This window comes from Notamacropus eugenii, chromosome 1, assembly GCF_028372415.1.
Source record: "Notamacropus eugenii isolate mMacEug1 chromosome 1, mMacEug1.pri_v2, whole genome shotgun sequence".
Taxonomy (NCBI): domain Eukaryota; kingdom Metazoa; phylum Chordata; class Mammalia; order Diprotodontia; family Macropodidae; genus Notamacropus; species Notamacropus eugenii.
Genome location: NC_092872.1, coordinates 639885137 through 639910161, shown reverse-complemented (window position 1 = coordinate 639910161; position 25025 = coordinate 639885137). Strand labels below are relative to the sequence as shown.

General features: G+C 35.8%; 1 protein-coding gene across 2 annotated transcripts in view; it reads left to right on the top strand.

Moving 5' to 3' along the window:
- The window catches only part of AFTPH (aftiphilin), a 93742-nt gene that overhangs the window by 50806 nt on the left and 17911 nt on the right, over positions 1–25025 (top strand). For both annotated transcript variants that reach the window (XM_072635411.1, XM_072635410.1), the window contains exons 3-6: positions 9761–9912; positions 11999–12125; positions 12516–12572; positions 16422–16544. In XM_072635411.1, coding sequence (XP_072491512.1) covers positions 9761–9912; positions 11999–12125; positions 12516–12572; positions 16422–16544 — 459 coding nt within the window. The remainder of the gene's footprint in view (positions 1–9760; positions 9913–11998; positions 12126–12515; positions 12573–16421; positions 16545–25025) is intronic.

The following is a 25025-nucleotide window of genomic DNA, read 5'->3' as shown; positions in this document are numbered from 1 at the left end:
ATCATCCTCTTTAAATTTCAATTTCTCCCTATCTACTGGCTCCTCACACTTAGGATCTTACTCTTAGAGTACCAAGAACCAAGTTAAACTTTATAGACCATATAAAAACTGTATGATTCTTAACCTCCTGTCCTGCCCCTCTCTTTTTACCCTCTCTTTTTATTTCCTTTTTTAAAAAATTATTTTAGTTTTCAGCATTCATTTCCACAAGATTTTGAGTTCCAAATTTTCCCCCCATCTCTCCCTTCCCCCCACCCCATTGCATTCTGATTACCCCTTCCCCCAGTCTGCCTTCCCTTCTGTCACACCTCTCCCTTCCCTTATCCCCATCTTCTCTCTTCTTGTAGGGCAAGATAGATTTCTATACCCCATTACCTGTATTTCTTATTTCCCAGTTGCATGCAAAAACAATTTTCAACATTCATTCCTAAAACTTTTGAGTTCGAACTTCTCTCCCTTCCTCCCTCCCCACCCATCCCCACTGAGAAGGCAAGCATTTCAATATAGGCTGTATATGTGTAGTTTTGCAAAAGATTTCCATAAAAGTCATATTGTGAAAGCCTAACTATATTTCTCTCCATCCTGTCATGCCCCCTATTCTATTCTCTCTTTTGAGTTTGCCCCCCACAAAGTGTTTACTTCTAATTACTCCCTCCTTCCAACTACCCTCCTTTCTGTCATCCCCCCCCACTTATCCCTTTCTCCCTTACTTTCCTGTAGTGTAAGGTAGATTTTCATACCAAATTGAATGTACATGGCATTCCCTCCTTAAGCCAAATGCGATGAGAATAAGTTTCACTTTTTGCCTCTCATCTCCTCCATTTTACCCCTCCCTTGAAAAAGCTTTTTCTTGCCTCTTTTATGAGAGATAATTTGCCCCATTCCATTTCTTCCTTTCTCCTCCCAATATATTCCACTCTCACCCCTTAATTTTATTTTTTTAGATATCATCTGTTCCTATTCAACTCACCCTGTGCTGTGTGTGTGTGTATGTGTGTGTGTGTGTGTGTGTGTGTGTGTGTGTGTGTGTGTGTGTGTGTGTAATCCCTCCAACTACCCAAATAATGAAAACACTTTCAAGAGTTACAAATATTATCTTTCCGTGTAGGAATGTAAACAGTTCAACTTTGGTAAGTCCCTTAGGATTTCTCTTCCCTGTTTACCTTTTCATGCTTCTCTTGATTCTTGTGTTTGAAAATCAAGTTTTCTATTTAGCCCTGGTCTTTTCATCAAGAATGCTTGCAAGTCCTCTATTTCATTGAATGACCATTTTCTCCCCTGAAGTATTATACTCAGTTTTGCCAGGTAGGTGATTCTTGGTTTTAATCCTTGTTCCTTTGACTTCTGGAATATCATATTCTAAGCCCTTCAGTCCCTTACTGTAGAAGCTGCTATATCTTGTGTTATCCTGATTGTATTTCCACAATACTCAAGTTATTTCTTTCTGGCTACTTGCAATATTTTCTCCTTGACCTGGGAACTCTGGAATTTGGCTATAATATTCCTAGGAGTTTTTCTTTTGGGATCTCTTTCAGGAGATGATCAGTAGATTCTTTCAATATTGATTTTACCCTCTGGTTGTAGAATATGAGGGCAGTTTTCCTTGATAATTTCTTGAAAGATGATATCTAGGCTCTTTTTTTTTTTTTTTGGTCATGGCTTTCAGGTAGTCCCATAATTTTTAAATTGTCTCTCCTGGATCTATTTTCCACATTAGTTGTTTTTCCGGTGAGATATTTCATATTGTCTTCTATTTTTTCCATTCTTTTGGTTTTGTTTTGTAGTTTCTTGGTTTCTCATAAAGTTGTTAGCTTCCATATGCTCCATTCTAATTTTTAAAGAACTGTTTTCTTCAATGAGCTTTTGAACCTCCTTTTCCATTTGACTAATTCTGCTTTTTAAAGCATTCTTCTCCTCATTGACTTTTTGAGTCTCTTTTGCCATTTGAGTTAGTTTATTTTTAAAGATATTTTCTTCAGCATTTTTTGGGGGTCTCTTTTAGCAAGTTGTTGGCTCACTTTTCATGATTTTCTTGTATTGCTCCCAATTTTCCTCCCAATTTTTCCTTCACCTCTCTTACTTGATTTTCAAAATCCTTTTTGAGCCCTTCCATGACCTGAGACCATTGTATATTTATTTTGGAGGTTTTGGATGCAGGAGCCTTGACTTTTATGTCTTCCTCTGGTGGTATGCATTGTTCTTACTCATCCCAAAGGATGAGGAAGTTCCCCAAGAAAGTGACCTTCTATGGTCTTATTTTTTTTTCCCTTTTTGGGGCATTTTCCCAGCCAGTTACTTGACTTTTGAGTCCTTTGTCAAGACGAGGGTATACTCTAGGAACTTGTAAGTTCTCAGTTCCTCCAAGGTGGCACAATCAAGGGAATTCCTCTCCTGGCCTGCTCTCTGGTCTGAGAGCAGCCACAAGCACTCTTCTGCCCAGGATCTGCGAGTAGGATTCCCTGTCCAGAGCCTCCACCAGCCAGTGCTCCTCTTCACCCCAGGACCACCCCTCAGGGCTGAGATCCAGATCAGCAGCTCAGTTCCCCCAGGGTCTTTAGGTGGAGGGCTCCAAAAATGGACCCTGCTGCCACCAGGGGCCACCTGGGGCTAGGGCAAGACCCTGCTCCCTTCTTACCCAAGTGAAAGAGCTTTCTCACTGACCTTTGAAGCTGTCTTTGGCGTTTGTGAGTTGAGTAATCTGGGAACTGCAGCTGCTGCTGGGGATTCCGCCCCCTTAGACCTGCTTCAGTCTTGTCCCTGCTGCGCCATGGCTGAGGCTGGGCTGCACTCTGCTTGAGCCCCTGCAATAGACCTTTCCTGTCGGCCTTCCAGGCTCTCTTGGGCTAGAAATCTCTTTCACTCTGTCGTTTTGTGGCTTCTGCTGCTCTAGAGTTTGTTTAGAGTCATTTTTTACAGATATTTTGTGGGCTGTCCGAGGAGAGCTTCTACAGGTCCATCCTTCTACTCTGCCATCTTGGCTCCTCCTCCAATCTCTCTTTTTTCCAGCAGTACAGAAAGGGGCCTCATAGAATTGAGAGGGATTTTGTAGTTTTTCTTTATTTGACACATTATTAAAGAATTCATCACCAAATGGACAGCATATTGGTGATGAGCCTCTCAGTACTTAGCTATTCTAGTTCTTGGAAAGCAGGCTTTGTTTATTACTAGGATCATACTTAAAGCTTTGTCACCATGGTAGAACCTGTCAGGGCTTGTGCAATGCTTGCATAGCATTTGAGAACCCAGCATCACTTTCATATCATGATGAGACATTGGGATAGGATTTGTGTATATATAATACATATATGTGCATAAACATATCATATATAATGAAATATCATGATATGCTATAATTAGTATAATGACTTTAATCCTAATTCCATATCTTTGCAACCTAATGTGGTGGGTTTTGCTCAAAATTAGTCTTTTAGTAACTATGTCCCAGCTCTTATAATTCATTTCCCGACTCTCTATTGGCTCCCTGAATAATAATTCCTATCTTGAGAGCCCATTGAATGAAGAGGAGTAAGATAGATGACCAAAGTTTTCTTCACCTTTTCTACTCCCTAGTTTTATTGGGTGCTGCCAGGCATAATAGCAACCCTTTTCCTGTAGCTTGACTCAGATTCAGTCAGTTGTGGTTTTTATTTTTCGGAACCCGGAATTCCATGCAGAGGATAAGAAATAATGGTAAATGATAAATAAGAAAAACCATGGTAAATCTGATGAGAGGGGAGATCTTTTCATATGGAAAATATTATTCCAAGGCCCTTGTATTTAGCTTCGCCCTCCCCTGGTTTTAGGTTAGAGGTTTTTGGTAGGATTCGTAGAGGAGAAAGGCCTGCTAATGGTAATCAACATTCCATAAAACCTGTTTGGTTGTTAATTTAGTTTTGTGTTATAGAAAAATGTAATAATACAAATAGTGTTATTTAGTAAACTCTTCAACATATCTATGATATTACTGACATTAGGTACTCCCTCCAGTGCTGATCACAACCCATTAACATTTTTTTGGTTCAGTTACTGTCTCCAGTAAATTTTCCCAAGAGAATCTACTAGCACCTACTGTGCTAAAAGTCTTTTATCTAGTTCTTTTAACATTCCATGGCCCCCAATGCTCTTCTCATATGTTTAACTAGCCACTTTTTTTATCATAGAATTCCTGGATGTAAATTTTTATGTCACTTTTTCTACACAAAATCATTCTTGACAGTACTCAATAGCCTACTTAGAAGTTCAGCTTGCTTCCCCCATTAACCTTTGAAACCTCTTTCTATAAAGATAGAAGTAAAAGTCCCAGTTTATTTTCCTGTAGCCACTGGAATAGGGAATCTTGAATTTTATGAAAAGCACTGATTTAAAAAAAAAAAAAGATTTATCAAGGATTGTAAAGGATATAGGAACTACATATGTCATAGAGAATCAGTTGAAGGAGCAATATGTGTTTAACCTGGAATAGAGAAGATTTAAGGGACACGTAATTATTGCCTTCCGATATATGAGGAGCTGATGTGCAGATAATGGATTATATTTGTTGTGTTTGGCCCTGAAGGACAGAGTTAAGAGTAGTAGATTGAAGGTGCAGCCAGGCAGATTTCAGATCAGCGTGACAAAAAGCCTTGCTAATAATTAGACCTGTTCTCAAAAGTGGAGTGGAGTGTCTTGGGAGGTAAAGGGTTCCACCTCGACTAGAAGTTTTTAGCAAAAGTTGAATTATTACTTTTGGGGGATGTTTCAGTGCTTTCAGAATTGCTGGCTCCATGCATTTGGTCCAATTCAGCTGCTCTTCCCTACTTCATTTTTTTAAAGTCATTTTGATCTTTTCATATACAACATTAGGGATTGAGGCATTAAGATTCCAAGTATAGTAACTTCACTTTTGCATATACTGAAAAAAGGTAGTAAAAAATTACAATTCTCATCTTTCATTCTCCTTTTATTTATAAATGCACTTAGGAAGATCTGGCTTAGTTGAGATTTCTCTAAGTTTTCTTGCAAGATTAACTTTTCCTGTATCCATTTTCTGGTTTTTGATATTGATAACTTGTTTGTATTAGTCAGGTTTGAGTTTTTGTAATTGCCCATAGTACCATTTTTGTCTTTATCCTTGTTATTTGATGTTTATTTTAATTTTTGTTCTAACAAATCAGTGATCTGACTTCAATAGGTAATTCATTTTCACATTTCCTCCATTAGTAACAAGTCATTTCCTGTCAACATTTAATCAGCTTCATTTTTTGTTGTTGGTACTACCCTTTGATGTTCATTATGCCACATCTTTATAATTCTTGTATCCAGCCTCCTCTCTCCAAAACCTTAGTCCTTATTAACCCTCCCTTAGAGTATTGTAATAGCTTCTTCCTAATTGATCTCCCTGGCTTAAGCCTCTCACCATTTCATTCCATCCTACACACTTTCTGCCAAAGTAACTTTCCTTAATCCTCATTCTCCCCCAGCTCCCCCCTCCCCAACTGCTAGTGCCTCTCTCCCAAGCTACCTTGTATTTGAACACTCTGTACATGCTTTTATTTATTAACTTTATATGTATGCTGTGTATTTTTTGTATGTATATAAGTTCTTTGTGAGAGGGATTAATTCTTTATGCTTGTATCCGAATTGCCTTACACAGTGCCTCACACATAGTAGGCACTTAATGAATACTTGATTGATTGGAAGAAGGTATTCATGATGTACTGGCTTAAGGCCTCTGACTTAGATATAAGCTTTCAGACTTCTATTTCTTAATCTTGAACCACGTGTTCTAACATTTTTTCTTCTTCTTGTGCCCAGCTTCTCATTCTACTTGTTTTGGAGAGGGAACTAGAGTATTGAAATACCAGAGAGATCTAGTTCTAATAAACAGATTACAATTTGGAGAGCCATATATATGTATGTGGATTTTGTTTATTTTGTCTAGGAGAAGCAAAGGCTGCATCATATTTTCAATTGGACAAGTTATCTAATCCCTTTAGAGCTGACTTTGTGTCTCCCTGTTGAAGAGAATAAACCTTTTGACATACTCAAGTTGTACAATCCAGGGATCTTAAGTCCAAAGTTTTCCCCATTTGTAGGATTATTTCCCTATATTAAAGATACTATCTTAAAGGATAAAGCAGTTGAAAAAGCCCATCTTAATAGAACTATTGTAGACTAAAAGAATATAATATAAGGTAGTAGTCAGATTCATTATGTTGTAGTAGTTCATTTTCAGACAAAAAAAATTTGAATTTGGAGCTGAGTGTAATATTTACAATTGAAATTAAAGAAATCACGTGTAAGGTAAAACTAGTAGCATTAAACAAATCTGAGTTAATCATCTAAAGCTAAATTTATTAAGAAATATAGACAAAAAGCCAGGAAATTTACTCATTTAATCTTGGTAAATGGGCACTAGGGAACATGCATCAGTTTTGTTAGGGAATGGTTGTCTACTTAGGAATTTGCCAAAGCCCAAGAATAATATTATTGGTTGACATTTGCATGGTTCTTTATGGTTTACAAAGCATTCTTTATGCAATTATTTCCTCAAAGTAAACCTAAACATAGGTGATACAGAAGTATTATTCTCACTTTATAGATGAAGAATCGAGGGCAAAGAGATAAAAATAAACTTGTATAGGGTCACCCATTAATACATAACAAATCTCAAACTCTATAATTCAGATTTTCTGATATCAAGTCATTATTCTCTCTGCTCCATTACAATTGTGCAGCTTACTGCACAGTTTGGCTTAACAAATAATATTAAAAGAGAATATAAACAATTAGAATAATACAAGAAAATTTTGTTTTTAAGAGATCGTGAGAGTAGAAGATTTGGAACTAAAAGGGACCTTAGACATCATTTAATAGATTGTATTACAGGAACTATTAAATAGCTAGTATATGTTAGAGCAGTGATATCAAATTGAAATGGATCCTGTGAACTACATATCAACTTAGGAAACTACAAATTCACATTATCTGTGTTGTGTATTGTATTTTTATTTGTTTTGTCAAATATTTCCCAATTAAATTTTAGTCTGGTTCAGAATGCACTCAGTTATATGCTATGGCCAGTTGCCTCCATGTTGGACGATTAAAACATCTTCTTTGTTTAATTTCAACTGCTGGTATTGGATGTATCTTTAACATGTTTCCAGAATTCAAATGCGTATGAATGAATAAACAAAAAAAAAGCACCTGTTAGCACCTGTCTCATTCCATCCCTCCTTTTATAGTCCCCTCTATCTTTCCTCTTCTCTCACTTCAACTTCTCCCTGTCTGCTGCCTGCTTGCCTAGTGACATGCTTGCCCATGTGTACCGCATCCTCATAAAAATTTTCACTTGATTGATCCATCCCTGCTATCCATTGTCCCATATCTCTTCTCATTTTTGTGGCTAAACTCCTATCCTTTCACTCTCTTTTTAATTTTCTACAATCTGGCTTTCCAACTCATCATTCAACTAAAACTGACCTCTCCAAAGTTACTAAGAATCTCTTAAATGACCTTTTCTTTAAAAACAACTAATTTCCTTTTCTTAGTCCTCATCCTTCTTGACCTTTGCAGCTTTTTGACAATGTAGATTACACTCATTTCTTTCCTCTCTCTAGATTTTCAGGATACTACTGTCTTCTGGTTCTCCTTCTACCTATCTGACCACTGCTTAGTCTCCTTTGCCTCCTTCGTTCAGGTCATTCCCAGTAACCATGGGTGACTTACGGGCTCTGCCCTGGCCCTTTATCCCCCTCTCCCCCATACTACTATACTTGGTGATCTCATCAGGCCTCATGGATTCAGTTAGCAACTCTGCTGATGAGATTCTCACATTGACTTATCCATCCCTCCCCTCTCTGCTGACCTTCAGTTGCACATTTTCAACTGCATATTAGACATCTCAAAATGTATGTCCTGTAGGCATCTTAAATTCGTTATGTCCAAAACTAATTATCATTCCCTACTAACTCTCCCTTCTTCCTACCTTCCCTGATAATATTGAGGGTGATTTCCATGTTACTGAACATTCATGCCACCTATGTGTCATCCTTGACTCTTCATTCCCTTGCCTCCACCTCCTGTCCTCATATCCAGTCTGTTGCCAAGGCCTCTAAATTTTACCTTCTTACATCTCTCATGTACACCCTCTTAACCATTTTGGTGCAGGCCCTTATCACCTCATGCTTGGATTCTTGTAGTAGTAGCTTGCCAGTTAGTCTGTCTGCCGCAAGTCTCTCTTCACCTGGCTGTCAGAGTGATCTTCCTAAAGTGTAGATCTGACCATGTCTCCCCCCATTTGATAAGCTTCAGTGGCTCTCTGTCCACCTTTGGGATCAAATATAAAATCCTCTGGCTTTCAAAACTTTATAACCTGGCTCTCTCCTCCCCTTCCTACCCCCCGTACTCTTCAATACTCTTACTGTTCCTTGTACAAGACACTCCTGACAGTATTTTCACTGGCCATTCCCCTATTCCTGGAATGAACTCCTTCCTCATCTTTACTATCTGACTTCCCTGGCTTCCTTCATATTCCACCTACAATCCCATCTTCTACAAAAAAGCTTTTTCCTCTCACCCTTAATTCTAGTGTTTCCCTCCTGTTTACTATCTCCTGCTTACCCTGTATAGATCTTATTTGTACGTAGATATTTACATGTTAACTCATTCATTAGACTGTGAGCTTCTTGAATCCTTGGCACTCAGCACAGGGATTGCTTGAAACGTAGGAGGTGCTTAATCAATATTTATTGACTGACTAGGGATACAAATACAAAGCTAGCAAGACAGTTCCAGCCTCAAGGAGCTTACATTCTAATGCGTAAAAAGAGCAGGTACAGGGGAGTGGTGGCCATCAGGGTTTGAAGAGGGATGTCCTGAATGGTGATTAGAGCCATAGAATGAATGGTCAACACAACACATCCTTTTGAGGAGTTGTAGCGTAGCGTAGTGTAGTGTTGAGTTGATTGCTGTTCTCAGAGAGATAGGAAACTGAAAGGGGCCCAGTGGCCTTGAGACCAACCACGCAAGATGGGGTGAATGCTCACCAATCAGTCCAGCATCACAGGATTGGGAGCCCAAATTCCAGTGGAGGAGTGTGTCCTGAAGCTGCCTGTTGAAAGGGCATATATGTTAAACGAAAAGATTCTGAAGTATTCCCCTATTATTTAGTGGACTCTGGAAGATCATCTTATTCAACCCCCTCATTTTACTCACAATGAAACTGAGTTCCAGAGAATGTAAGTTACTTTCTAAAGATCATAGAGCTAGTAGGCAGTCAGGACTGGAACTGTGTCATTAAATTTGAAATTGAAGACTGTGCTAAAGCACACTGTCTCTTATTTCCACTACAGAAATCCCCAGTGCTTTTCCAAGTACAGGACAGAGGAAAGAACCCTTCCTGGATTTAAAGTCAGAGAACCTGGGTTCAAATCCCTACTCTGCTATCTGTATACCTTGGAACAACTCACTTTATTTCTGGACCTCAGTTTCCTCATTGGCAAAATGAGGGGATTGGACTAAATGACTCAAGGTCCCTTTTAGTCAATCCTAAATCTTGTGGGGAAAGCATTCACAAATTCTGTCGCTTTGTTTTGTTTTGTTTGGTCTTGTTTTTTAATCAGCCTAGGGTACATTAAGATGTAGAAAAGAATAAGCATGATTGGGAATTATGTTCTTATAATTTGAAATTTTTCACACTGAATATTGCTTCTTTTTGAAATTGAGGTAATTTCATTTAGAAAAATGAAAATATTTTTTCTGGGGGGTTGTTTTGATGCAGATAGCATTACTAAACCGCCTTGAACGAATATTTGAAGCCTGTTTTCCTTCCTTACCCGTCCCTGAAACAAAAGAAGGAGTTACTTCCCTGGAGCATTTGCTAGAAGCAAGCAGTACACAGATCAGAGCAAGAGAGGCTTTGGGTGAAAATTGGTGAGTAACTGACAATTTTAATTCAATTCCTCAAATATTTATTAAAGGCCTGTTATGGGTAAGGCATGCAAGAAAGACAAATGGAAGTAGTCCCTGCCCTCAAAGAGCATACATTCTCCTAGAGTGATATGATGTGTATACATACAAGTAAATATAAACTATACAGTCATCTAAGATCAGGAATGACAACTCCACCTGAGTTCTGAAGGATGCTTGGGATTCTGAGAGGCAGAAGTGAGTAAGTGCATTCCAGGCTTGGGACATAGGAAGATGAGAAGTGTCATAGATGGGGAAGAACAGGGGCTTGGTTTGGTTGGAGTACCTGAGGAGTGTTGTGAAATAATTATGAGAAGTAGGTGAAGCTAGCCTTAAACATCAAATAGAAGTTTGAATTTTAACCTAAAGGAGTTGCAGGAAATTCTTGAGCAGAGAAGAAGCCCCATCAGACCTGTACTTTAGAAAGGTGATTTTGGCAGCTGGCTCAAGGATGAATTGAAACGGAAAAGAACTGGGATCACGCTGTTGGCAAAAGTCCAAGAGAAAATCAATTAGGATTTGAGCTGAGAGTCTGAAAGTAGAAAAAGGGAAGGGAAGAGAATAAGCATTTATATAGTGCCTCTGATGTGCCAGGTACCTTGCTAAGCAGTTTTACAAACACTTTCTCATTTGACAGCAACAATCCTGGAAGGTAGGTGTGATCATAATTATCATTTTGCACTTGAGGAAACTAAGACAAACAGAATGACATTCCCAGGGTCATATAACTAGTAAATATCTTAGGTCACATTTGAACTCACAACTTCCTGATTCCAGGCTCAGAGCTCTATCCACTGTACCACTAGCTGCCCCCAAGGGTTAGATGGGAAAGTTTGGAGGCAGGATATGAAAGACTTGGCATCTGAATTGGTGTGGGGAGTGAGGGGGAGTGAAAGGATAAGGATGACTCAGATTATGAATGTGAATTGACTGAAAAGATGATCATGCCCAGGAAAAAAAATAGGAAAATTAGGATGAGGAGGCTTAAGATACCTATGGTACATCCCAAGTATAGACAGCAGATATTTGGAGATAATGGACTGAAGCATAGTAGAGAGAGAATTGGTATGTAGATTTAGGAGTTATCTGTATAGAAATGATGAAAACCATAGGAACTGATGAGAGATTACCAGGGGATATAACCTTGGATATACACACAATTAGGGGACATGGCAAATAACATGCATAAATGATATATTGCAAAGGAATCATCAGACAGGTGTGGGGTTTTAACCAAAAAAGAGCCACAAAAGCAGAAGAGGGGGAAGAAGAGATTGAGAATACTTGAGAGAAGGATGATCATGGGTGTCAAAGCTGAATGTTGGTAAAAGGCCATTGAATTCAGCCATTGGCAGATTGTTGATAACTTGGAGAGAGCGATTTTGGTCAAGGTGAGGTTAGAAATCAGGTTGTAAGGGTGTCATAATTTTAAAAAATTTAGCTTTTCTAAATTAAGTTCCTCAGTTATGTTACAAATTCTCTGATCCAGACTTGTAATTTCATTAAGGTGGAAAATTCCTGTGTGGAAACTACTGCTACTAAGCAGATGTGAAGTTTTAATGTAACTTAGAATCTTGAAGAGTTGTCTGGGGTACTCAAAGTTTAAGTTCAGTCACTTTTCTATGGTCACATAGCTATGTGTCAGAAACTGGATTTGAACCTAGGTCTTTCTAACTTCAAGACTTGACCTCTCTCACTCTACATGTAAATCAGACAAGTTAATAATGATCACATATGTTAACTAATCACTTCATGCAGATGATGGTTTTTCAAAATACTTTTGGCAGTACCTAAGTGAGAATTATTTTGAATATTGTATAACTTCCACTTTCTATAAATTGCTATATTCATATTTGATGACGTTTAAGTAGATTGTATTATGTCTGCTATGGGCACTATTTTGCCATTTTAAATCTGATTCATGTGTAGGCAACAAATTTAAATGAAATTTATAATATGTCAGTCACATTGTAACTGCATTAGATGGTAAAAGTTGCTGAGTCAACTAGTCTTCATCCTGATGACTTTCAATTGGTCATGGCTGTTATAGGGAACTGCTGGATGTGTGGACAGAGCTACAGGATATCCATGATGCATATGGCCTGAGATACCAGTGGGGTGGCTCCCATAGCAACAAGAAACTTTTGTGCTCCTTGGGAATCGACACACGCAATATTGTGAGTCTGATAATCACATGAAAAATGCCTTAACTGGTGAATGTATTTTTAAACCCTACTAAGCTGTAAGGAATTAGTTTCTCAAGAAGACACATTAATATATAATAAACATCTTTATAATTTAAATGTGACATTATTTTTTTCCTAAAGAGCTGTGTTGCCCTTTTTTTTTTCAATTGGCCATCATCACATCAAAATTCTGTTATTTAAAAGTTTGTTGGTTTAAAAAAAAAAAACTAATTGAAAAATAGCTAATTTTTAAATTTCTTAATATAATTCAAAATATACAGCATAAGTGACACTTGCACACTTTGGAAAATAAAAAGGATTTTTTTTTTTTGAGAATGGTAAAAATTCTTTAAATGTGTATTCTTTCTCTTTCACATGTAGCTCTTTACGGGCAATAAGAAGCAACCTGTCATAGTGCCCATGTATGCAGCAGGACTGGTAAGTATAGGAATGTCCTCATAAATCTTCAGTCTTTGATGTCTCCAATTTTAAAAATCACATAGATGCTTTTAAATTACAGCAGAAATTAGGAAATATGAGAAAAATCTTTTCTGTTGACTTCAGAAGTACCTTTAACATTTGCTTCCTTTCTCTCATAGAGCAAATGGTGGACATACTTTTAATCTTAAATTAAAGCCCATTTATTCCTCTATATTAAGATGGTCCTTAGGATATCATTTTTTATTGTTGTCTAAATAAATGTATTTTAAAGAAATAAATTAATAAAGTTTATTTGAAGGCTTCAAAAAAAATTGGATTTAATCTTATTATAAAATGCTACATTGGGTTAATTCACTATTGAAACTCTATGGTAATATTGAAGCCTAGCTTTAAGAAACTAGTGTTCTTATGGAAATTATATAAAAGAACCACAACTGTTTGATATTACGGTTATGATGGAGTCCTTTTGAACACATTTGTAAATTGATAATCAGTCACTTAAAACTAGTTGAATTTTCTTATTTTGTTGTTGGTTTTTCCCAGATATGCCAGGTAGTCCAGAATAACTCAGAAGAAATTACTTTTCTTTTTTTATGAAGGACTAAATAGTATATTTATTTTGCTGTTTTTTTTTTATTTCTGTGAGTTATTGGTGACCAAAACAGTTCTGTTTATAAAACAAAAAATATTTTTTAAACCCTATCACCAATAACTTTTAAGCTAGAGAAAAAATCCTCTGGCCCACTTAAGGGAAGGGTGGGGGAATAACCTTAAGGTGTAAAGAACTGAACTTATCTATAGAATTATGAAACTTAAATGACAGTCCTTGACCATGAGTGTGTGAAACTGAATTTATAAGTTGAATGTATATGTGTGTATGGATGGAGAGAGATGGATAGATAGATAGGTATAGAGATATATACATACACACAAGCACATACATGTAATTTTACTAGTCAAAACTAAGGTACTCAGTGTATCTCTTTGTAGACACTACACTTTAAAGACCTTTCTCAAATGTATTGTAGAGTCATTAAAGGAGGGTACAGTCTGACATTTTACTTTTGGTTTGCTGTTGATATCATATGAATTTTATACTTGAGTCTTTTCTGCTCATCTAAAGGAAGGACATTGTCTTATGAGGGGATCAGGTAATTTAGGGAAATTTGTGCTTCCTAGTAAACTTTACTTTTTTTATTTTCAGTTGGTGGCACAGATGCTCATGATCCACAATATTATTTAAATTTATTCTTTCTAAGAACACTGAATCTATTGTTGTTCTTACTTTAATAGTCTCACGTAGGAACTGAGAATTTCATGTGTGGGAATTAATCATTTGTGTGCTTTTGTGAAAGCATATGCATAGCTTTATTGGGTTGTTGTTTTTTTTAAGGTGTTTTGGGTAAGGGGAGGGATGGAGGAGTAAAGGTATTAGTTAAGATTACTCTGTTTCTTTTTCCTCCCAGGAATTAACAGAAAAGCTTTAATATTAGTAGATGTAGTAGACTGCATAATGGCTTGTACCATTTACACTTACTGACAGAATACGAAGTTAATTCTTTAACAGAATTTAATCAAATTCCTTTGTGCACCCTCTCTCTTCCCACTCCTATATGCAGTCCTGAGACTGAAAAGAAGGCTTAGATTGCTGAATTTCTGTTTCAAAGTATAGAATACAGTAGACCACTTCCCTAAATAGTTATTGATCTCTGAAAATATTAACCAAATGGAAAAATAGAACTTAAATGTTATTTAATAAATGAAACTTGGGTTTTTAAGACTACAATAATTCTTTGGGAAATATAATTGGTAATTTAAAGCCTACTTAAGAACAAGTAGCACAGAATCACATAAGGCGTGAACTTTTTTCTAAATTGTCCCTAACTGCTAAGTTAAGGGCTTCCATTTGTACTTTTGATAAGAATTAAACATCTAAATTTTGTCAATCACCTTTCCTTATGCCACACTTAAGGGACAAACTCCCCTGACAGCTTATATGGAAATGTCCATCATTAGTGATTTAGCAGCTTAAGATTTTTGTCACTTTGGAGACAGTTTGAACAGTTATTCTCCTAAATTAGTATTTTTTTGCTTCTCTGTGATGTGGAAATGGCTCTGGGTTCTAGAAGGCTATACCATTGGAGCAGAAGGTCTGGTGGATCTTCTAAGCTAGAAAGACTTTAAAACATGGGCTAGAAAATGATCCATGTGTCTGTCTTAGGACTGTTCTGGCCAGTTAAAGAAAGGTTCATCACCAGAGAGCAGGTTAACTGCCAGGTACTTGAATGATGCTTAACCTACAGAATATATAGCTAGATCTGGACTGGTATGAATAATGCATCTTATGAAGTGGTCATTCACACTGTTTGAAGCTATAATTATGTAAAATATGACAGTTGGTTTCAACCCACTGGAAATACGTCGTATGAATTGAATAATGTGGCCATTCCATGGGATTCATAATTCGCATTAATCAGGACCTGGCTCTATTCTATTGCTTAGGGTAAAATTTTTTAAGTAAATTTTTGGTTGTGGTATATAGGTGCTTGTACAAAATACTGTTTGAACATACATCCTCTACGTGTCCTTTGCTTTTCCCACAGGGATATAATCATAGAATTTCTAAGGTCTCTAGTAGCACATTCATTCAATCAACCCACAAACATTTATTAATGCCTACTCTATGCCAGAACTTCTGGATACAAAGGCAAAAATGAAGCAACCCTTGCCCTCAAGGAGTTTGCATTGTAATAAAGATGTATGCTTATATAAATATGACATATAAAATAAATGTGCAGAGTGGTGAAGGAAGAATCAGGAAAGGTCTTATGTAGAATATGGCACTTGACCTGAGCTTTGAAGGAAGCTAGGGATTTTAAAAATTGGAGATAAGGAAGGGAATACATTCTGAGCATGAGGGACAGCCTATGCAAAGGTGTAGTAGTGATAGAAGTTGGAGTGGACCAGCAAGAAGACCAGTCTGCCTGAACCATAGAGTGTATGAAGAGGTTTAATATACAATAAGGCTGAAAAGGCCCGTTAAAGCCAGGTTGAAGGGATTTAAAATTCCAAAAGAGTAACTTATATTACATACTAGTAATGCTGTTGATGCTGAAATCCATCCAGTGCCAGTACAAGGTAACCTAGGTAAAATTAGGCCAACCTCACATGATATAAACTAGGTTCAGAAATAACTCCAAATGTTGGCATGAATATGTTTCAATGGAATCCTTTCCTACTTCCAAGCTACAGTTGCATGCAAGGAAAAGAGTAACCAGAGACCATATCAGTTCATTTGAAACATTAAGTTAAGCGTTTATTTGATTTAGTTCACCCTTGTAAATTTTATTCAAAATATTTTTGTTGGAAAGTTTGTTCTAAGAACATTGGGGGAGATCATATTCTAAAAGAGCTTTAATGTATAGAATATGATAATTTGAGAATATTGTTGAATTTCTGCAAGCATGAATAGAATATGTTGTGAACCCTCCCACTCCAGTTTTATGTATGTTTTCAGTATACCGTGATACCTTTTTATTATATCATTATTTCTTGTAGGTAATAACAGAAGGGAAAAATACTAAGTACTTGTGGGAAGGTTTGCTTTAATTGGTGATGCAAGTTTAAAAATAGATCTTGTATGAGATCAAAATTCTTAAAATTATTTTAAAATCTGTGAAGGTAGTTGCTAAAAAGAGATTTCTAGAAACAAATTTATGTTTCCTTTTTATGGAAGTATTCTCCAACTGATCTGTTTTCCCTTCTGTAGTTTATTGCTTAATCCTGTGTTTAGCATTTTCTAAACCTTTGCATAGTTTTTGCTGATGGCTACCATAACTTTTTTAGGGTATGTTAGAACCCACAAAGGAACCATTGAAACCACTATCTGCTGCAGAGAAAATAGCCTCAATTGGCCAAACTCCCCTTATATCGCCAGAGATGAGTGCATGTACATCTGATCAATTACAGGTAAAAAAAAAAAGTATTTGTGTGTGTGTTGACCTTTTTTCTCCTTTAATATAGGTCTAGCTAAGTTTCTGTCTTTTCTTAAAGTCTTTATTTGATATTTGGTATTTTATTCTGTAATTCAGTGAAAAACTAAGTTGGGGTTGTTTTTTTAAAGGAAGGTTTTAATTGAAAACTAGGGGTATGAGCTCCTGAACTCATTCCTTATCTGTGTAGTGAAAGGGGTGGTCCTTTTTTCTATAGTCTGTTTAACTCTATAATTCTGTGATCCTAAATCCTGCCATATGCTCTAATAAGTCCTTTTTTAAAAATAATGTGTGAAATATTATATTGGTAGGAAGCGTTAAAAGTATTGGAAATAATTTATTAAAGCTGTTTTTATGTGTTTGTGTTTAAATTTAAACATGTACAAAAAAGCCATGGTTTTAGTATTCTTTTTGAATTAAAAGCTCTTTTAAATGTTAGCCTCTTTGAGATAAGCTTATTTTCCAAACTAAGCCAAAAAGTTTATTAATACAACTGTTTTATATGTGCAAAATTTTATAGTAAAATTTAATCTGGCTTGTTTGAACTGTTCTTGGAATCAGCACACCTAAATTTACTTTCCATATAATAAGTAATACAGTACCTTGATCCATTAGAGGGAAGTAAGCTTTTCTGTTCACATTGATTTCTCCATGGATCCAGATTAGCTCAGTATTTTTTTTTCCTGTTACAGTTTTCAGAAGATTCTCTTATGTTCCCATAGCTTTCACTTCCTGGTTTGCAGACTAGGCCTTTAGACATATGGGTGTGGTTCCCAGTGATGCCTGTCCATGCAACTCTGGGCATCTGCTACAAAGGAACCACAGCTCCTGGTTGGTAGCATAGGAAATAGTTTAAGCAAAACCATTTAGTTGTCTTCTGTGCTAGGCTTCACCTTCTTTGCCGCCTTAGCACTTCAGACAGCAAGGCAAAGGTGGGGCCTAACTCTGGGCAGAATTTGAGAGCAGGCCCAATTTATCTGAAATGCCTTCTTGTTCAGTGCCCCTTTGTGGCCCTCTGGTTCTCCACCACCCCAGTCTTATTTCCCTAGGGTAAAAATATACTCCATCATTTATTCCTTGCCCAGAAATCTCTGGAAGCTTTACCTTTACTGAGCATCTAAATCACCCCTTCAATACCATTAATTTTCTTTTCTTCCCAGAGAATTGAATCGAAGACCCTGACAGCTGATAGGGAAATGAGACAGTGGGGGTCTGAGACGTACCTACTCCTCATAGCACAAAGACTGGGAGAGATTCACCTTTTGACAGGAAGTGGCTCTAGGGGCACACATTCTTCCTTTTCACAACCATTTCTTCCAGCTGACCCTAGAAATGCTTTTTTTATTGACTTAATTATTTTGTTTCATGATATAAATGCTTAATTTTCATGAACCACAGTAACTACCATGCATATGACTAAATATCAGGTTAACTTTGCTACATAGTTCTCTTTTTTTAAAACCGTAAATATGAGCTGTATGCAGTGTGCTGTGCTAGGTACTGGGGGAGATAAAAAGAAAATTATCTTTGTCCACATGGAACTTGCAGGAGTGCTTTAGACCTTTCTGCTGCCTTATAATTATCTGTATATGTATCATATTTCATCCATTTGTTCATCAACCTCTAAATACAATGTGTTGAGAGCCTGAATCATACCTTAACAGAATTTTCTGACTTCCAGCACCTAGCACCAGATAGTGAACAAATATTTATTGAAGATATTCTTCTGCCCTCGAGCTGTATAAAATGTAGTTTGTTTATATTTGTTAAGTCTGTGTAACACTTTTACTCAAGCAGTGCGATTAACTGCTCTGAACCTAAAAAGCTAGGAGGAAGGCACATTGATCTTGGAAGTGTATCATCAGTGTGAAAGCTCCCTCTAAGAGTGCTGATTGAAACCCATCCGTGCCTTCTCATCATGTGTGACGTGTGTTCATTTCCTCCACAGGAGATCCACCCACTGTACTGAATTCTTTTTCTCTAGATCTTTTCACATTTCAAGGCTATTATTTGGACCAGGCAGCCTCTCCATCAATTATCCACATGCTTACTATATGACAAACATCTCTTTTTCTTGTTATTCATATTTCTGGTGTCTCTTACACCATCCCTCTTGTGCAGCTTTGCATTGGTAACATGTTGCCATCTACTGATAACTTACCGTGTATCAGTATGATGTATCAATATTGCCCTTTAGGCAACATGCAACTTTAATCTTTCAGACTAGTATTCCATGATTTATAGCTAGCGATACAGTATTATTGGAAGAATATTGAGATTAAAAAGCTTATAGACATTCAAAGTACGGTGCATTTCCCCAAAGTCATCTAGCTCTCTCTCCTATTAAGTTTTAGTCCTGGTTCATTGTTCATGTGCAATATCTTTCTGAGGTACATTGATTGATGGGTTCCTCATTGGGTTTTCTATACAACTGTCTATCATAGTCTGACATAGACATTCTTTGTCCATATGGTAAATATGTGGATAATTAAATTGAAGCTTTTTTAGTGAAATGGATAGATATTTTTATATAGCTTTTTTTGTCTTAATAAGTTTAATTTTTTTAATATTTACATCATAGTCGTTTCTGGATATAGCATTCCCCACTTTAATTGAACCCTCCTTTGTAAGAAAGAAAGGTTAGGCAAAAATAACAAATACAGTGACTGAATCACATATGAATACATCATTCTGTCTCTACCTATAGTACCCCCTCTTCTTTACCAAGGAAAAGAATGAAATCACTGTAGCCAAGGTCGTTTGTTAGAGCAACTCTAAACTTGGCTGGTTTTAACTTACACCTTTAATGTACATTATTATAGGCATTGTGTATATTCTTTTAGTTCTGCTTATTTCGTTCTATTTTGTTTCATATAGATCTTGCCATGTTCCTCTGAATTCCTCATATTTGTCCTTCTTAGTGCACAATAATACTACATGACAGTCACATGCCACAGTTGGTCATTTGACAGGAACCCACTTTGTTTCTACTTCTTTACACACACACACACACACACACACACACACACACACACACACACAGAGTTGCTACTATGAATATTTTGGTATATACGAGAACTTTCTTTTAATTACTGTTCTTTTTAGGGGATATAGGCCCACTAGTGGGATCACCAGGTCAAAGGATATGAGCATTTTAGCTACTTTACTCACATAATTCTGAATTATTTTGCAGAGCAGTTGGACCACTTTATAATTCCACTAACTATTTTAGTGAGCCTCTCAATCCAAAGTCCTCCGACACAGACTTGTTGCTTTTTTTTGTGTCACCTTTGCAAATTCATGGCAAAGTTGGTTTAATTTGTATTTCTTTTATTATCAGTGATGTGGAGCATGTTTTCACATGGATATTGATATTTCTTCTTTACATAACCTTTAACTACTTATCTAAGCGGACTGGCACTTGTTCTTATACACAGTGTCCCAAAAATCTTAGCACATACACATACATTGGCCCAAATAAACCTAATTTATATGAAATTGAACTCGTTTTCTCAGTAGTTCTCTTGTCAAATAGGGAATTTTTTCCATAATCCTTTTTCTTCCTGGTTTTATCAAACACTGGGCTATTGTTGTTTGTTTTTTAAATTATTACTATTTCTAGTTATTCCTTCTAGTTTGTTCCACAGATAAGATCTACTTCTCTATTTTTTAAACCAGTACCAAAGAGTTTTGATGATTTGTTTTGTAATACAGTGTAAAGTCTGGTGATGCTGTGCCCATTTCACTCCTACTTTGTTTATTATTTTCCTTGAGATTTAGACCTTTTGTTATTTCTAAATAATTTTATTGTCATTTTGTCTTATTGGATAGAGTTTTGATCGATAGTGTATGAATCTATAATTTTAGTTTAAAATTTTTATATTGGTATGACCTAACCATGAGCGTCGGACATCAGTTATTTGTTTTCCTTTATTTTGGCAAAGAATGTTTGGTAACTGTGTTTCTATTTGTACTTCTGTGTGTACCTTTGTAAGCTACTTCATAGATAATTTGTGCATTTTGTAGTTATTTTAGAGTAAGTTTCTCTTATTTTTTTCTCTCGGTATTTGTTAGTACTGTATAGAAGTGCTATTTTTTTAGATTTATTTTCTGTCCTACTGTTTTATTGAAGTTATTAATCATCTCACTCTCTTTTGAACTGTCTAAGCAACCATATTATTTAGAGATAGGTATAATTTTTGTCTTATTATCAATGTTCAAACTTGTTGTTTCTCTCTAGTATTTTTTCCCCTATATAGTATTTCTAGAACTTTGTCAAATAATAGGGGACAGGGAAACCTTGCTTTATGCAAACTGTTTTAAGTTATTTTTAAGAGATTCTTGAATGATTTTAGCTATGAAATAATTACTTATTTTCATCACCTGAGTATCTTGCTACAGCCCATTTTGAAAAATGCAGTGAAAAAATTTTTTTCACATTAAATACAAATCATCAACCTAACAAAATATCCAGTATTTCACTAGTAACTTATCCACTGGACTTGGAAATAGCTCTGGATTTTTTTTTTATGTGTAACCTGGAACAAATTATTTAATTTCTTTAAGCCTCAGTTTCTTCATCTATAAAATGGACATAATGTTACCTTTCATTACCTACCTCACAGGGTGATTATAAGGAATAAAGAAGGTAATGTATGTAAAGGTTCTAAGTAAATTACAAAGTACTGTATAAATGTAAGTCTTATAAATAAGATAAAACTTAGGAATCTATATAGGTAGAAAGATTACATAAAAATAGATAATGCTTTCTTAAGCTAATTAATAATATTTACTTCATGGTTTTTTAAAGACTTTATAGTATTACCTGATTATCACAGCAGCCTTGTGAAAGATGGAGAGCTATTTTTTCACAGATGAGAATGTGGACTCAAAAAAATTAAATGGCTTATCCAAAGTCACAGAAGTAGTAGGTAGTGAAGCAAAGGCAACAAGTTATAAATTATAGTAATGATATTTTACTTTTATGGCTACAAAGCATTTTACATAAATTTGATTCTCACAAGCATCCTGTAAAGGAGACGTTATGAGTAATATTAGAGCTACAGCCACAAAACTACTAATGCGAGGCAGAACCAGATGTTGCCTAGAACACAGGTCTCCTGACTGACTCTTCAGTGCTTATCCAGACACATATGATTGAAAAAAATCTGGAACTAGTATGGATCAAAAGCATTAAATGATAACAGTTATAAAAGTGCTGATGCTCTATACTTGATATCAACTTAAGAGATGTAAAGAAGAAAAATAAAAATGATTAAAGAATTAGCAAACAGTTCCTACGAAGAAAAGCTAAAATAATGAGGCCTGTTAAAGAGAAAGCTGAGGTATTTAATCATACTTTCTAGGTTCACAAAAAATTATACCTAAACAGTTAGAAATCACCTTCCTCAACAGGGCCTTTTAAAATAGTAAAACAAACTCCAAAAGAAATGGTGACTTTCCATGGCTGGAGATCTTTAAGATACAGGGTGTGACTATAAAGTAATGAGACTGGTGTTTGTGTGCAGGATCAGTCTCATTACTTTATAGTCATGCCTTGTATATGCTCATCCGTCACTCTGATGCAGCTGTGTTCTAACGAGTGGGAATGTGGAGTAAATGACGTAAAGACACTCAACGTTCATTCAGTAGCTGTTCTTTTGAAGTAATTTATAATTCTAAGATATAAACATTCATCTACTGCTTTCATAATTAGAGGACCATTACTTTCTTCTGGTTTTGAGGCCCTTTTTAGCACTTGTTGCCTGTGTCTACAATAAATACCACATAATCTTCCCCATTCATTTTCAGCCTATACCTGAAATTTTTTTGTTCTTTTGTCTCCTAGATCATCTTGAGCAGTCTGGGTCACATTTGGTATTTAGGAAAGGATCTATTTTTTAAAATCAATGTGCTTTGTAAAAAACCTTGAGAAAAATTTTCTATTTGTCCAAAAGTTGTTTCACTTCTTCCTAGGGACATATATAATTTAGATATTATTCCAAGTCATATAATGTGCTGTCTTTTGTTAAATACTTTAATATGCAAGTACAGAATTAGCAAATTTGTTAATAAGGGATTTGGGTACTATTGTGGACTATGATCATTTGTCGGAGTGAGTTTTGAACTTCAAACTGTTTTTGTGTGTAAAAAAAGATCAAAATTTGTAGAAAATATAAAGCTGTACAATTCATACTTATCTGAGAAATTCAAATATTTATAATCAAGTGAGTATTATAAACTAAGAATATTACAATTTAAACAAGTTGCAATGATTGACAAGTACAAATATGATCCTAAATAATGTGCAGGCTGATAGGGGCTTTTTTTTTACATATGAACATTAGTCCATGCCATCTTCAGTCTAACACAAATACTACACTAGAGTTGTAGAACTTTAAGGAAGGAACTGCCTTCCCAGACCCATAATGAGATACGTGTATGATCTGCAGAGACCAGACCTTCTCGTTCATGTTTTCATTTCTGTCAGCATTGATTAATCAGTTACTTTTGAGAGTCAGTAAGGTACAGTGAAGAGTGCTAGATGTTGAGTCAAGGAAACATAGATTTGAATCCTACCTTGGTGTACCCAAGGCCACACTTAAAAGCTGTGTTCTCTTTGGGATAACCTCTCTGGGTATCAGGTTCTTATTTATAAAATGAAAATGTTGCACTCAGTGAACTTCATTTCTTTTCAGCTCTAAATCTATAATCCTTTGATTCTATGACTTTCAAACTTGACTGAATTAAATCATGTAATTATATGTTTATGTTCTGAAATTAAAGCTCTTTTCCCATTTCTTTATTTCCTCCACTGAGACTTTCCACATTGACTTAAACTAAAGCTCATGGCCATTCTCTTTATCTGAATCTGATAAAAATCTACAACAGTTTGTCAGTCATTTTTTTTTTCCTAAGACAACTTTTTGTGCCTCCAACAATTCCATTTGAGAAAACAATATATGAACACAAGCTGGCAATAGTTTTTCATGGTTCTTTGGTTTTAAAAAATTGTCATCCTTTGCATTAAGGAGAGCCCTAATAGTCCTGTTAGCCACAAACCTCTTACGATAAATGTGACTGATGATCATGGTGAAACCCACATTTCATATGGTAGTGAGTGTGCAGTCTAATGTAGGTAACCTATATACTCTACCCTGTCTTTACAGAACCCACTGCTTAATGGCAGCTGTCTTCGACTTTTAGCCTACATCTTTAGCCTATGTCATCACATTGTTACCCAAATTCATAGAAGTTACAGATTGTTAGTGATGAGGCTATGGCTAAAATCCATGTCTCCTGACCACCATCCTATGATTACTTTCACAACAAATAAGCACATCTTTCTTACAATACACTCAGAACATTAACTGTGCCATGTTCCTTAAATTTTTATTATGGTGCTTCTTCCTTCTTTTTGCTTTCTTCAGCAGCTTGCCATTAAAGCATTTGCTAAGAAGTCCCTTTGTTCGTGTAGATGGATTTTTTTGGTGCTCACATCACACCGTTGTTATTGACAACTTTGGCTGTGTCTGCATGAGAGCAAACATTTGGATGAAAAACTAAAAAATTTAGTCATTTGTTGATTTATAACATGTAGCTGATGAGCATAACATAGCTAAAACAATTACATGCCTGAAGTTGTTTTTAAACCTTTCGTTTGAATGGTAACATATTTCAGTTACTTTAAGCAGAATGCTTTCCTTTCAACACCTCTATGAAATAAGTAGCATAAGTACTTACATCCCAGTTTTGTAGATGAGGAAATTGAGACTCAGGGAAGTTTTGAAATTTACCTATATTCTTATAACTAATAAATGTCAGAAGCAGGGTCCACACCTGGGCCTTCTGCCAAATCCAGTGTCGTTTGTACTATGCTTAGCAACTCTCTGGATGATGTGGCATCCCTTATACACAAGTGTTTGACTTGTTGTAAGATACTGAATGTGACTATTAATTTTAAAAACTAATCTTTAAATTGAATGGGATGAGTGCATATATGGTCTAAATTCCATGTTAAAATAATAGGTTTGTTGAATGCTTTAGGTTTATTTTTAGATGACTTAAAGACTTTATGAAACTGATAAGTAGCATAAGACAACTAGGTTTTTTAAAAAATCACACACTTTTCAGTCTAGTACTGTTTTCACTTCAGTTAGTGTTGCCTACTGATAGATTTTTCTAAGCACTGTTGTTTGGCATATATAATGATACCATGAATTATCTAGGCAATTATGTAACAATGACTGGGAATACAGATTGAATGTTAGCGAGAATTTATGAGTAAGCCTTAATAAATTATATATGTATGTGCATAAATGTATATATAAATACACATACATGCACATATACTGAGAGATATTAATATAAAACGTGAATGTGTAAAAATGACACATTGCAAGTGTACAAGAGAATTAAATGCCTGGTCCATGTCCTGAAAGAATTTATAGTCTTGATA